Genomic DNA, 12,545 nt, shown 5'->3' on the forward strand with positions numbered 1-12,545 from the left:
CCTAGTTCTGGCACCTGCTTCCTAGTTTTGGAACCCAATTGTCGCCACCAGTTGCTTCTGTTATCCGAAATTACAGCTCGTTCACGCTTGAAGAAGTGTAACTGTGTGAATGTATACCACCACAATGTAACAATAAAACAGCATATGGAGGAAGGGATCAGGGGATTCAATACAACTTCAGAAATATGCATCCGGCCGACCTTCAGAGTGTTTAACACATCTCTCTATGACGCTAGGGACCCCGGGATCGAATCCCAGCCTGGTTATGGATGTTATTTGTGAGTGCCCTTTCATCAATTCATCATATCATCACTTATCCTCATCTTCGCAATTAGTAGGGTGACCATACGTCCTCGTCCCGTCCAATACTGCAGAAAAAAGCCGTGAGAATAATTACCAACTCACACAAATTAGTTCATTAAGTTAAAATTTATGACTGTGATAAATCTATATATTTACACTGTGCTGTTGTATGTAAAGAAAAATTTGCCACAGCTACAAAGTAGACATGTTGCGGCTCCGGACTGTTGTCTTCCTTCACCGCTGAGGTTATGATAAAAAACAACACTCGCGTAATGATTATACGTGGATATATTGTATAAAAATATAAGCGAACTGTAAATATACATAAAAATACATGAAAGGACGTAGCGTTGTGAAAAGCGATCTTTTCGCGTGCAGGTGTCTGTCTCTGCTGTACGCTCGACGATGTTCTATTGTTTTTAGTAATTCTTAACGCCAAGAGATGGCACTGGTTGGCCTTTTACATACTGTTTTGCGATTGACGGAACATGCCGCCCACCTTGAAGGCACTGCCTTCAACCTAATTAAGTCACACTAGTTACACTACACTGGAAGGGGGCACAGCCTCCCGACTGCTCTCTTAGTCTGGCCGTGGATTGTTTTTATGGATACCACCCGAACAAGTCCATCACCTCCTGGATGTAGCTCGATGATTCTTCCTAACTTCCAGCTCAAGGGGGGAAGGTTGTCTTCTTTGATTAAGACCAGGTCTCCAACGCGTAGATTAGTGTTCTTCCGTTTCCATTTGGATCGTTGTTGAAGATTTGTGAGATATTCACGTGACCACCTGTTCCAAAAATGTTGATAACTGTTGCATATGCTGCCACCTGGATAGTCTATTCACTGGAATTAAGTTCAAATCAGGTTCGGAAATGGTAGTGAGTGCCTCACCAACTAGAAAATGGCCAGGGGTTAAAGGGTTGAGGTCATTCGGGTCATTAGATAAAGGAGTCAAGGGTCTAGAATTTAAGCAAGCTTCGATGAGTGTTAGATATGTGTAAGTCTCTTCGTAAGTGAATGAGGCGTTTCCTATTATCCTCTTCAAATGATACTTCAGCGACTTCACTGCAGCTTCCCAGAGGCCTCCCATACTTGCTAACCTTGGGGGTATGAAATGCCATTCAATGTTGTCAGAAGCTAGGAAATTCTGAACCTTTTCTTGATGAACTTGCGACATGAATAATGTTTGTAACTCTCGTAATTCACGTTGTGCACCTACAAAGTTTGTTGCATTATCAGAGAAAATTTTAGCACATCTTCCTCGTCGAGAGATGAATCGTTTCAATGCTCCAATAAATGAATCTGTAGTTAAGTTGCTGACTAGTTCGATATGTACAGCCTTTGTAGCCAGGCAGACAAAAATTGCGATGTAAGCCTTTTCTAGTCTGCTGCCACGACGATTGTTGGTTTTGATGTAAATTGGACCGCAATAATCTACACCGCTGTGTAAAAATGGTCTACTTGGTGTCACTCTTTCTCTTGGAAGGTCTCCCATCAGCTGTTCAAATGTCTTCGGTTTGTTTTTGAAGCAAACAATGCACTGATGTACAATTCTTCTGGTTAAGTTACGTCCACTGAGGGGCCAATACGATTGTCTTAGTGACGTCAGCAGAAGTTGAGGTCCAGCGTTGAGTAGTCTTCTGTGCTCATTTTCAGCAATCAAAATAGTCAATCTGGAGTTTGCAGGTAGAATAATTGGATATTTTTGGTTATATGTAATTTCAGATGCTGCAAGTCTTCCGCCCACCCTAATTACCTGATTCTTGTCGAGAAACGAATTTAAGTTAAGTAGTCTGCTTGACTTGGGTAGTTCTGCTTTACTTTTGAGAGCTTGCAACTCTGGTTGAAATTCTTGTTCTTGAGTAAGTTTTATTAAGCATGTAATAGCTCCTTGCAGTTCAGTTGTGGTCAATGGTCCAAACTGTCGTTCCTGCTGTAACTTTCTTGAGTTGTGAGAAAATCTCATACAATACGCTGTTACTCTCTGTAATCTTTCTAATGTGGAGTATTGTTCAAGTAACTCAAATGACTTTGTAGTTGTTAAGGCGACTGTAGTTTTCCTTTGTTCATGTAAATCTTGAGGTTCAACTGTAATCTCATTGTGATAAATAAGTTCATTTGTTAACCATGATGGTCCATGCCACCAAGATTTAGCATTTGGCATTTGTGATGGTAACAACCCTCTTGAAATATGATCTGCTGGATTGTCTTGAGTTCGTACGTGTCTCCATTTATAACTGCTTGTCAGTTTCTGTATTTCAGCCACTCTGTTGGCCACGAAAGTTTTCCATTGTGATGAAGGCGCTTTCAGCCAAGCTAGTACAATAGTAGAGTCTGACCATAGAATAATCTTCATTCCTGTCCATTTTAGAGCTTCTGTGACCTTGTGTGTAAGTCTGGCAAGAAGTAATGCTCCACACAGTTCCAAACGTGGTAAAGTTACCTTTTTTAGAGGGGCAACGCGAGATTTCGAGCAAAGTAAAGTAGACGTGATATGTCCATTTGAATCCTTGCATTTAATGTAAATGCATGCTCCATAACCAAGCTCAGATGCGTCGCTGAACCCATGTATCTCTACTTCTGATGTTGGTTCGGTCATTGTCCATCTGGGAACATGAAGTTTCTCTAGCTGTGGTAGTTCCTTGCGAAAGTGATCCCATTCTGAATGCAGTGATGATGGTAATGTTTCATCCCAATCTAGTTTCAGTCTCCACAGATGTTGAAGAAATACCTTTGCTTTGAGTATGACTGGTCCTATTATTCCTAATGGATCGAAGATACCAGCAATGGTGGATAAAATAGATAGTTTGGAAATCCTTTCACTTCGATTTGTATCCTTTATGGTGAAGTAAAATTCATCTGTGGTTGGATTCCATAATAATCCTAAACTCCTATAGTTTGTTGTGCTTCATCAATGTGATCTAGTTTTGTTTCTTGATGTTCTACTGGAATGCGAGATAATAATGTTGAGTCATTAGCACACCATTTTCTCAATTGAAATCCTCCACGTTGTAATAATGCGATGAGACTGTTCTGCAATTCTAATATTTCTTCCATTGTGTTGGAACCTGTTAGAATATCATCAACGTAGATATCTCTGAGTACGACTTCTGCAGCCTTTGGAAATTCCTGTTTTTCATCTAATGCAAGTTGTTCAAGACTTCTCGTAGCAAGAAATGGCGCTGAAGCTGTCCCATACGTCACTGTTGAGAGCTGAAATGTTTTGAGAGGTTTCTGTGGGTCATCACGCCAAAGAATCTTCTGTAGACAAGTATCTTCTGAATGAACTTGTATTTGTCTATACATTTTCTGAATGTCACAAGTAATGACGTATTTGTGTTGCCTAAATCGTGTGACAATAGCGAATATGTCATCTTGTATTGTAGGTCCCACCATTAGAATATCGTTGAGTGATAATCCACTGGAAGTTTTGCATGAGGCATCGAAAACAACACGGTGCTTTGATGTGGAGCTTGTTTCCTTGGTTACGCAATGATGAGGCAAGAAACATTCTGAAATGTGACAGTCATCTTCCTCAATACGTTGCATGTGTTTCAAACTTTCATATTCGTTCATAAAATTGACATAAGCATCCTTCAATTCTGGATTCTTGACGAGCCTCTTCTCCAATAAATGAAATCTTCTGGTTGCTATTTCCTTTGAATCACCTAATTTACTTATGCTGTCCTTTACTGGCAATCTAACAATAAATCTTCCAGTTTCATCTCTTTTGAAATTAGCCTTAAAATGTTCTTCACAAGCAATCTCTTCTGCGGATAAGCTAGGCTTAGTGTTGCATTCTTCAAGTGACCAGAATCTTTGTAGTTGATCTTCGATTCGTTCTTCTACGCTAAGACAACATACGTTTGGCGATGCATGATGTGACGTAATATCATATTTACCTCCCACGATCCATCCGAAAGTGGTTTTCTGTAGAGTTGGCAACCCTGTGCGAGACGTATTTGACCTATACAAAGCAGATCAAAGAATATTCCCGCTCCGATCAGTAAGTCTACTCTTTGAGGTGTATTGAATTGTGGATCTGCCAAATGAATATTCTGTTTAATATTCCAATTGTGGATATTAATCGGAAGTTCTGGCAGTTCTTGTGTGATTTCAGGCAGAACGACAAATTCTAATGTGGCAGAATAAGCATTGAATCTTGATTTGACAGTGGCTTGAACGCTGTGACACGCCTTTGATTCTGATGCGCCTATTCCATTTATGTGAGACACCCTGTTGGTTCTTTTCAATTTCAACATTTGCGCCATTCTCGAACTGATAAAGTTTGATTGCGATGCCGAATCGAGAAGCGCTCGACAAATATGATATGATCCTTGTGCATTACTAACATAAACAACTGCTGTACACAACATTACATTTGTTTGTTTCTGAGTATTTTGTGTTACACATATAACGGATTCTGTATCTCTCCGCCCTGCACTCGGAGTGACGTAGTTTTCTGATTGAGAAGACGACGATGATGATGCGCTGCGTGATGATGACTGTTGAGAAAAATGAAGTAGGGAATTGTGCCTTGAATTGCAAATCTTACAATTACCTGAGGGGCACGTCTCAGATCTGTGTCCAGCTTTTAAACAATTGAGGCAAAGTGAAAGACGCTTTACTACATTTATTCGCTCTGGTACTGATTTTGCTTTGAATGAAGTGCACTGATAAATGAAGTGTGCTTGATTACAAAACCTGCACTTTGGTTCATTGTATGAAAGATGAACGTTTGTTTTAAACGTATTCTTACTTTCCGATCCACTCTTCTGAGAATAAGAGCCTTTGTTGCGAAACAGAGGTTTATTTTGTGTGGGCCGATTGTTATCTACGGCATCTAGAACTTGACACCTTTGTTGCAGAAACTGAATGAGTTCTGACATCGACGGAAGTTCAGTACCTGGAATTGTTTCTTCCCATTCTTTATGAGTAACGCTATCTAATTTATTTGTTACTAAATGCAAGAGAAGAGCGTCCCAATTTTCTGTCGGTTGACCAAGCGCTTTTAAAGCACGTAAATGTTTCACTATGCTGTCTAGAAGTCGCTTCAAAGCGGCAGCCGATTCCCTTTTTACAGGCGGTAAATCAAACAATGCCTTTACGTGTTTGTTTACAATGTAGCTTTTGTTTTCAAACCGTTCCTTTAAAAGTGACCACGCCGTTTCGTAATTCTGTGCAGAGATCTCGAGCGCTTGAATGACTTCCCCTCGCAGCGAAGAACGCAAATAGTGAAATTTCTGAATAGCTTGCAATGACGAATTGTTATGAATTAGTGCTTGAAACGTGTCAAAAAAAGACAACCATTCATCATAATGTCCGTGAAATAACGGTAGATTTATCACTGGCAATTTCACTGCAATATTGTCCTGCGTATCTTTCGGCACTTCGTTGTGAATTTTAGACGTTGCGTGCGACTGGAGTAGAGTTTGTGCGCGCGCCGCTAACTCAAAATATGCATTTTCGAAGTGTTCCCTTTCTTGACCTTCCTGTTCCTGTAATGACTCATCTTGCAAAAGTTCAATTTCTGACTGAATGTTTTCGAAGTCTTTCCACGATTCAACAAATTTCTCATGACGTAATGTTAATTGTGCGATTCCATGCTCTTCTGTGAGGCTATCAATGTATGCTCTGAAACGCGTTACTCTAGCCTTTACTTGTCCCCGCTTAACGATAAGCTCTTTCAGTCTCTCTGCATTCATTGTTGCTAACGAGAATTCAAACTGTTTTGTCACGACACTGATGCGCTGGAACTGTTCGTTGCAGTATTGAAAGTTCACTTACATTTCACTGAACACTAACACAGGGTAACACAAAGGGTGTGAGGATGTAATTAAATAGGAAAGTGACGAATCTTGCATGCACTCACTACCTACCTTGTTGTTGCTGCTGCGATGAGACGGTTGACGTCCATGGCGGGCTCAATCTCGTTGCATCCGGATTTGGAGGACCAAAATGTTGCGGCTCCGGACTGTTGTCTTCCTTCACCGCTGAGGTTATGATAAAAAACAACACTCGCGTAATGATTATACGTGGATATATTGTATAAAAATATAAGCGAACTGTAAATATACATAAAAATACATGAAAGTACGTAGCGTTGTGAAAAGCGATCTTTTCGCGTGCAGGTGTCTGTCTCTGCTGTACGCTCGACGATATTCTATTGTTTTTAGTAATTCTTAACGCCAAGAGATGGCGCTGGTTGGCCTTTTACATACTGTTTTGCGATTGACGGAACAAGACAAGATGTACATTCCTATACTACAAGAAACAGCAGGCGTATAAATATACCCTATCATAGACTCTCAAAATCCCTGAATAGTTATGCAGCTCTAGGATTAAGACTATTTAATAAGCTACCTCTTGATGTGACAAATATGCCTATGAATGTATTTAAACATAAACTGTATGCATGGTTACTTGCTATACCATTCTACTCAACTCAAGAATTTCTTGAAAATAAAAATATTGTATTTTAGTGCAACTTAAACATAAAACGGGTTATAATTTTATATTATTTTATAATAAATTTTACATGTATTTTGTTCTTGACGTTGTCTATTGCTGTACAAGCTTAATGACAATAAAATATTATTATTATTATTATTATATTTTAGAAGTTAGCTTGAAAACTAAATGTAAATTTGAGACATTTCAGGCTAAAAAAAAGTCGATGGAATATTTAAATTAGTGTCATGGCAACACTGCTCCAAGTACTTCATAGAAATTTGTTATTTGGCGCTTTTCTTCTACTTTTTGCTAATTGCGCCAACAAACACTGTCGTCGAGAAGCTTCGAGCAGACAGCAGTTTTGCTGTTTAGGTTATCTCGCGTTACGATTCTTATTGTTTTATGTGGATTCCGTTATTTCTATAGCAGTAAATATTAAGGGAAGTTATGAACAGTTTTGGCATTCTTTAACTTCAGCGTATGGGCCTAAAAGGCTGACCAGGAGAGAGGAGAAACACTGAGCTTACAATTATCAATTTGATAACAGGAGATCAAATTTTATTTGTTGCTCACAATGTATAATTTATGTGATTCATACTTAAACTAATAATAATAATAATAATAGTTTTATGATTGCCAATTTTTCAGGATGTGGTATACTGACTTACTTGAGACGTCTCGTTTCTGGGCCAGAATATTATGGTCGCTCTAGTGGCAGAAAACCGAAGTAAAATACACCAAATGAATCGATCACTAACATGCATTCCGACCACATACGCTCTTACTTTGGCGAGTGAACACTGACCTTAAGGATTCAAGACTGCATCAGCAAATATGGCAGCGTACTTTTGTGTAACTAATTTGCGAACGTTCTGTAATTGACCAGTGCCGGATCTACAAGCTGCAAAACCCCGCAGTGCGGTGGGGCCCAGAGACATGTAAGCCTTTAGGGGGTCCTCAGCCATTTTCATAGTAGAGGGCTCGTAAATGCGAATGTAAAATTTTAAGTTAGTTACTCAGGGTTGCAGAAACGAATACAATATAGCTATACAGGTAAAACATCCCTTTGTATATATCACCATGCCATGAAGGCACATTTTGGTTATGTGCGCCGCACATATTTTCAATGTTGGCTATCTTGGAGGTGATGTGATCAGCACCACGCTGCGGCCACATTTATCCCCCTTCCCCATGGTACCATTTGCTTTGAGGCTTGGTGGGCCCTAGAGCCGCTTTATGCGGGAACAGAGCCGCAAAAATTCCGACCTTAAATCACCCACCCCGGGTTTGGAATTGTACGAGAAATGCAATGCTGAAGGTTTCTTCAACCTATTTTTAGTCAGGAAAAAGTTAGGACTGCATGATTGTAACAAATCACATCACCCCTTCCCATTTTTTTAAAAAATGAGTTGAATTCAATATGGCGGTCACCAATTTGGCGGACATCCCCTTGGAACACACCAATGTGGTTCACCCTAAGCCTAACCTGTTTTTATCATGATCAATTGTACACAGCCTAACTCCATTACTTTTTTATAGGGGGTGGTAAGGGACTTTTGAATCACCCTCTAGGTCCTTATATGTGACTTTGTCAACATGAAATCAAGAATTACATACACACACACACTCTCACACACACACATACATTCTCTACTTTATGTTGTTTCAGTGTAAAATGGCCAAATAAGACTGTATCTGAAACTCTGAGTAAATAAAATAAATAAATAAAATAAAAATATAAAGGTAGGTAAGTAGGGGGGGGCCTTTGGTAATATTTTGCGGGGAGGCCCAAGATTTGTAGATCCGGCAATGTGTAATTCATAAAGAAATCAACTACAGATTTATTTGTGTTTGTTTTGTCACAGGGTCGTGCAAGCTAGATGGTTCCTGAACTTGCAAGAACGCTCAACAGATGGCACGAATTTAGATTGTCTGTAGTGACATCTAGTGAGATTTAACTCAAGCTACAAGTGCTCAGACTTTTATGCTATTTATTACATATTTTTGTTTTTGCATATGGCGCCAAGCAAAAGAATTACAATTGTTGACGACTTACATTGCTAGGAATAATATACATGAATTTAATGTTACATATCTTTACTCGTTTTGAGATATATAATAAATTCTTCGTTTGGAGTATATATTTACGTTTGTAGACTACTTCATTCTGCTTTGATTGAGTAATGAATCTTTTTTTGGGAACTTCTCAACCCCACTTAAAACTGCGGCTGAGAGCCTGTTTTAAACAAACAAAAATACAACAATTTGTATCCCATGTAATGGTTCAGCACTTTTACCCGCAATATCCAAAAGATAATTAGCTTGACAATTTTCAAACCGGTAGTATGTACTCAGCGCTTTATTAGTAAGCATTCCGCTGTTTTTGGTCGCCTAAAATAATAATGTCTTAATACATTCATTATAAACTGTACATCGAGCAGGAAAAGTCTTGAGTTACGTAACCTAATGGTTGGCGCTCTGGCCTTTGGTGAGAGCGGTCCCGCGTTCGCTCCCTGTTCCATAATTTCGGTGTTGATCCAGCATCTTCCGGACCTTTGGGAAGCTACATGAATGTGAACCCTGATGTCTAAAGCCAGAAAACAGCGGCGATGGGACACGATCCGCGACCAGGTGCCGAGAACGATAATCTGCTTGGTAAGACTTTGCCCTCAGATGGATTTTACGCTACAGAAATTTTCCATGGTTCAATTATGTTCAAAATGGTGTACAGAAAATTAAAATTCTATACATCTAGAACAGGGGCGCAAGAAAATTTGGAGGGGTTCAGCTAGGGGTGCCTAGCCCCCAAGGCTAATGGCGAATGCCCCCCTCCCACCTCGACAATAGTATGAGGAGAGTTATCTCGTTTTTTCTCCTTTTTTTGTTTATTATTTTGGAATCGCAATTCAGAATAGAATGTCTGTTGACACACTTTTCAGAAGCAGTTTGAAATATTTGATTGGACTCTTCATCTCAAATCTTCCAAAGTTTCTGAAGCAGTTCTGTGACGTCTCTTGGGCAAGAAGAGCAGAAGCTAAATTGTGATGAGGACTCTAAATACTTTGACAATTGTGCAGTAAAACTTAAAACCTTTTCACAGATAAAGAGTACAATTAAGAAAGTCCACTTGTTAACTGCGGCTAGAAGATCACTTGCTTGAGATGGTTCACTCGAACCAGGATGCGAAATCCTGTGGGGGACGAATTCCCCCCACCAACGATCTTGTCCTGAAATTTCCCCCCACCAAACTGTTCATGGGGGGAGAGTTTTTGTTTTAACAACGAACATAAACAATTAGTTTGGGATTCGAATATGCTTGACTGGAATAATATCGATAACACAAAAAGAACGGACTAGAAAGAGCCTCATCTCTTAGGACACTGAATCTAGCATCCCTGGAACACGGAAGTTAGACCGACTTATTTCTTCTCCATTTCTCATCGCCTTTCGTTAGCAACCACGAAGTATATACATATATTAATAAAACACGTAATAGCACTTATATGTGAATTTTATACAGGAAACTTTTATCTTCTTAATATCCCTTAATTTTTGTACCTCCTGCCTTACGCAAAACATTGTTCATAGAATCAGTAGTATGACATCAAAATCTTCAATTTGCAATTACATTTTGAATGAAAGACAGTCGATATAATACACCGTGTCCATAAATATACTGACATACTTTAAAGTGGTATTACGTCGCTTTGGATAATCGTACTTAAATTAAATTGGTGACATTTGAAAGAGACTCCCATAAAGTGAATGTCTTTTGTGCCGTATCGAAACGTCAAGTCTATGGCCCATTTTTCTTTCGAGAGGCCACTGTGAAAGGTCCAGCTTATCTTGACATGCTCACTGAATGGTTATTTCCACAATTGGAAGAAAATGAAGGCAATCAATTTATTTTTCAACAAGATGAAGCACCTCCTCACTGGCATTTACATGTTCGGAAACATCTGAATGAGCGGTTTCCAGGAAGATGGATTGGACGTGCTGGAAATTATGATAATGTCTTCTACAATTGGCCGCCGAGGTCACCTGACTTACCGGTCTGTGACTTTTTTTTATGGGGTTACATAAAAGATTGTGTCTATGTACCTCCATTGCCTCAAAACCTGCAAGAACTGCAAATTCGCATCACTTCTGCAATCCAGTCCATCCCTGTGGATATGTTGGAGCGTGTGTGGCATGAATGGGAATATCGCCTTGATGTCTGCAGGGCCACTCGTGGGTGCCACATTCAATGTCTATGAGTTGTAAAATAAACTATTTGAGTTTTTCTTTCAAATGTCACCAATTTCATTTAAATACGATTATCCAAAGCGACCTAATACCACTTTAAAGTATGACAGTATATTTATGAACACGCTGTATATTGTATATTTTATAGTGTGTGTGTTTCCGAATGTCTGTCTGCTCCTTCCCCCCACCAATCTGCAGTGATTTCGCACCCTGACTCGGACAGCTCCACTTAACTGACAAGGTTGAAGCAATTTAACAAAAATGTGAAGTGAAGCATGTTTTTCTAGAAATCGAGTTTCGCACACCGACAATATTTTTTTTTACAGTCTGGTACATAGTGCAATATATTTGTTTTTAGTATTTCACCTCTGCATGTAATATTTCTTAGAAAGAACATACAAACTTCACTTACTGTACCAAAACAGTTTCTCACTGAAGTCAGATTTTCAGCTGATATATCACTACACAGTATGAAACTAAAAAAAAAAGTGTCACATTGGAAAGTATGCTGAATTCACCATAGTATTTTTTTAAAAAAGAAGAAAGGAATTTGGAGGGGGTCCGGATCCCTGGACCCACGCCCTGGATACGCCCTTGATCTAGAAGTAAAAGCTCGATAAAACTGTTGCGCTCGTAATATAGGCCTGTGATTTTGATATTTTAATACATGTTACTGTGGACTATATTGTTATTCGACAGCATTATGCATGATGCTCTTCTTAATTACAAATCCAGCAATAGATGGCACCACACATACTTGTCTGGAAATTTTCATAACTCGGTAGTCTTTTGAAAATACAAGTAAGAAAAAATGAATAACAAAATAATCCAATCGTCTTTGTCGTACATGTTTTATTGTGCATTACAAAAAAGCAAAACAATATGATTCTGAGCATCTTACAAGTGAATGATTTGTACTGAACTACATTCAAGACCACAAGCGTGTGTGTATTTTGATATCAGGTAGCATACAAGCAGAGTCACAGTGATACAAATTTTGTCAATATATATTTTAAAATAAATAGCACAAATACATTAACATGTGTTTTGCCATTGTTGACTGGTAAGAAGAAAACTTATCAATGTTTCCAACTTAAAAAGAAGTGTTAATTCTTCGACGGTTATCAATATTTTAAGGCTACTTAACTGTTGTGAGAGCAATATTTATTTGACTTACAATCACACCCTTTAATATTTTTAAAATAAATATGTACAAAATATGAAAATAAGCGCAAATTAAATGTGAACTAGACTGGAATTGTATAACAGCATATGAAGATGATGATCACATACTGAAGAATGGTGCAAACATTAAGAAATTCTAGAACAATTTTAGAAACAGCAAATGACATGTGCTAGGAAGTTAGAAGAACTAAATATTATATGCTTACAGGTTCGAAAGTAACGGTTAAGTTTATAATCAAAACCTATTGATAATAACACATTTGAATCAGTTTCTTTACATAATTTAAAATATGAAAACTATATTAAAAAGAGAATCTAGCAGAATTAATTAAGATAATGCATGTTACTTTTCTTTTCAT

At 38.6% G+C, this 12,545-nt stretch overlaps 1 protein-coding gene across 1 annotated transcript; it reads right to left on the reverse strand.

Annotated features, from left to right (window-relative positions):
• Positions 1-1,078: 1,078 nt before the first annotated feature.
• On the reverse strand, positions 1,079-2,902 carry LOC145994046 (uncharacterized). Its single transcript, XM_083130129.1, has one exon. The coding sequence runs from the start codon at positions 2,900-2,902 to the stop codon at positions 1,079-1,081; it is 1,824 nt and encodes a 607-aa protein (XP_082986255.1).
• Positions 2,903-12,545: the final 9,643 nt, after the last annotated feature.

This window comes from Lepisma saccharinum, chromosome 10 (genome assembly GCF_977018435.1).
Source record: "Lepisma saccharinum chromosome 10, izLepSacc3.1, whole genome shotgun sequence".
Classification (NCBI taxonomy): Eukaryota; Metazoa; Arthropoda; class Insecta; order Zygentoma; family Lepismatidae; genus Lepisma; species Lepisma saccharinum.

Bases quoted from the DNA above. Each gene is read 5' to 3' on its own strand.
- LOC145994046 (XM_083130129.1), bottom strand. From the start codon at position 2,902: ATGACCGAACCAACATCAGAAGTAGAGATACATGGGTTCAGCGACGCA.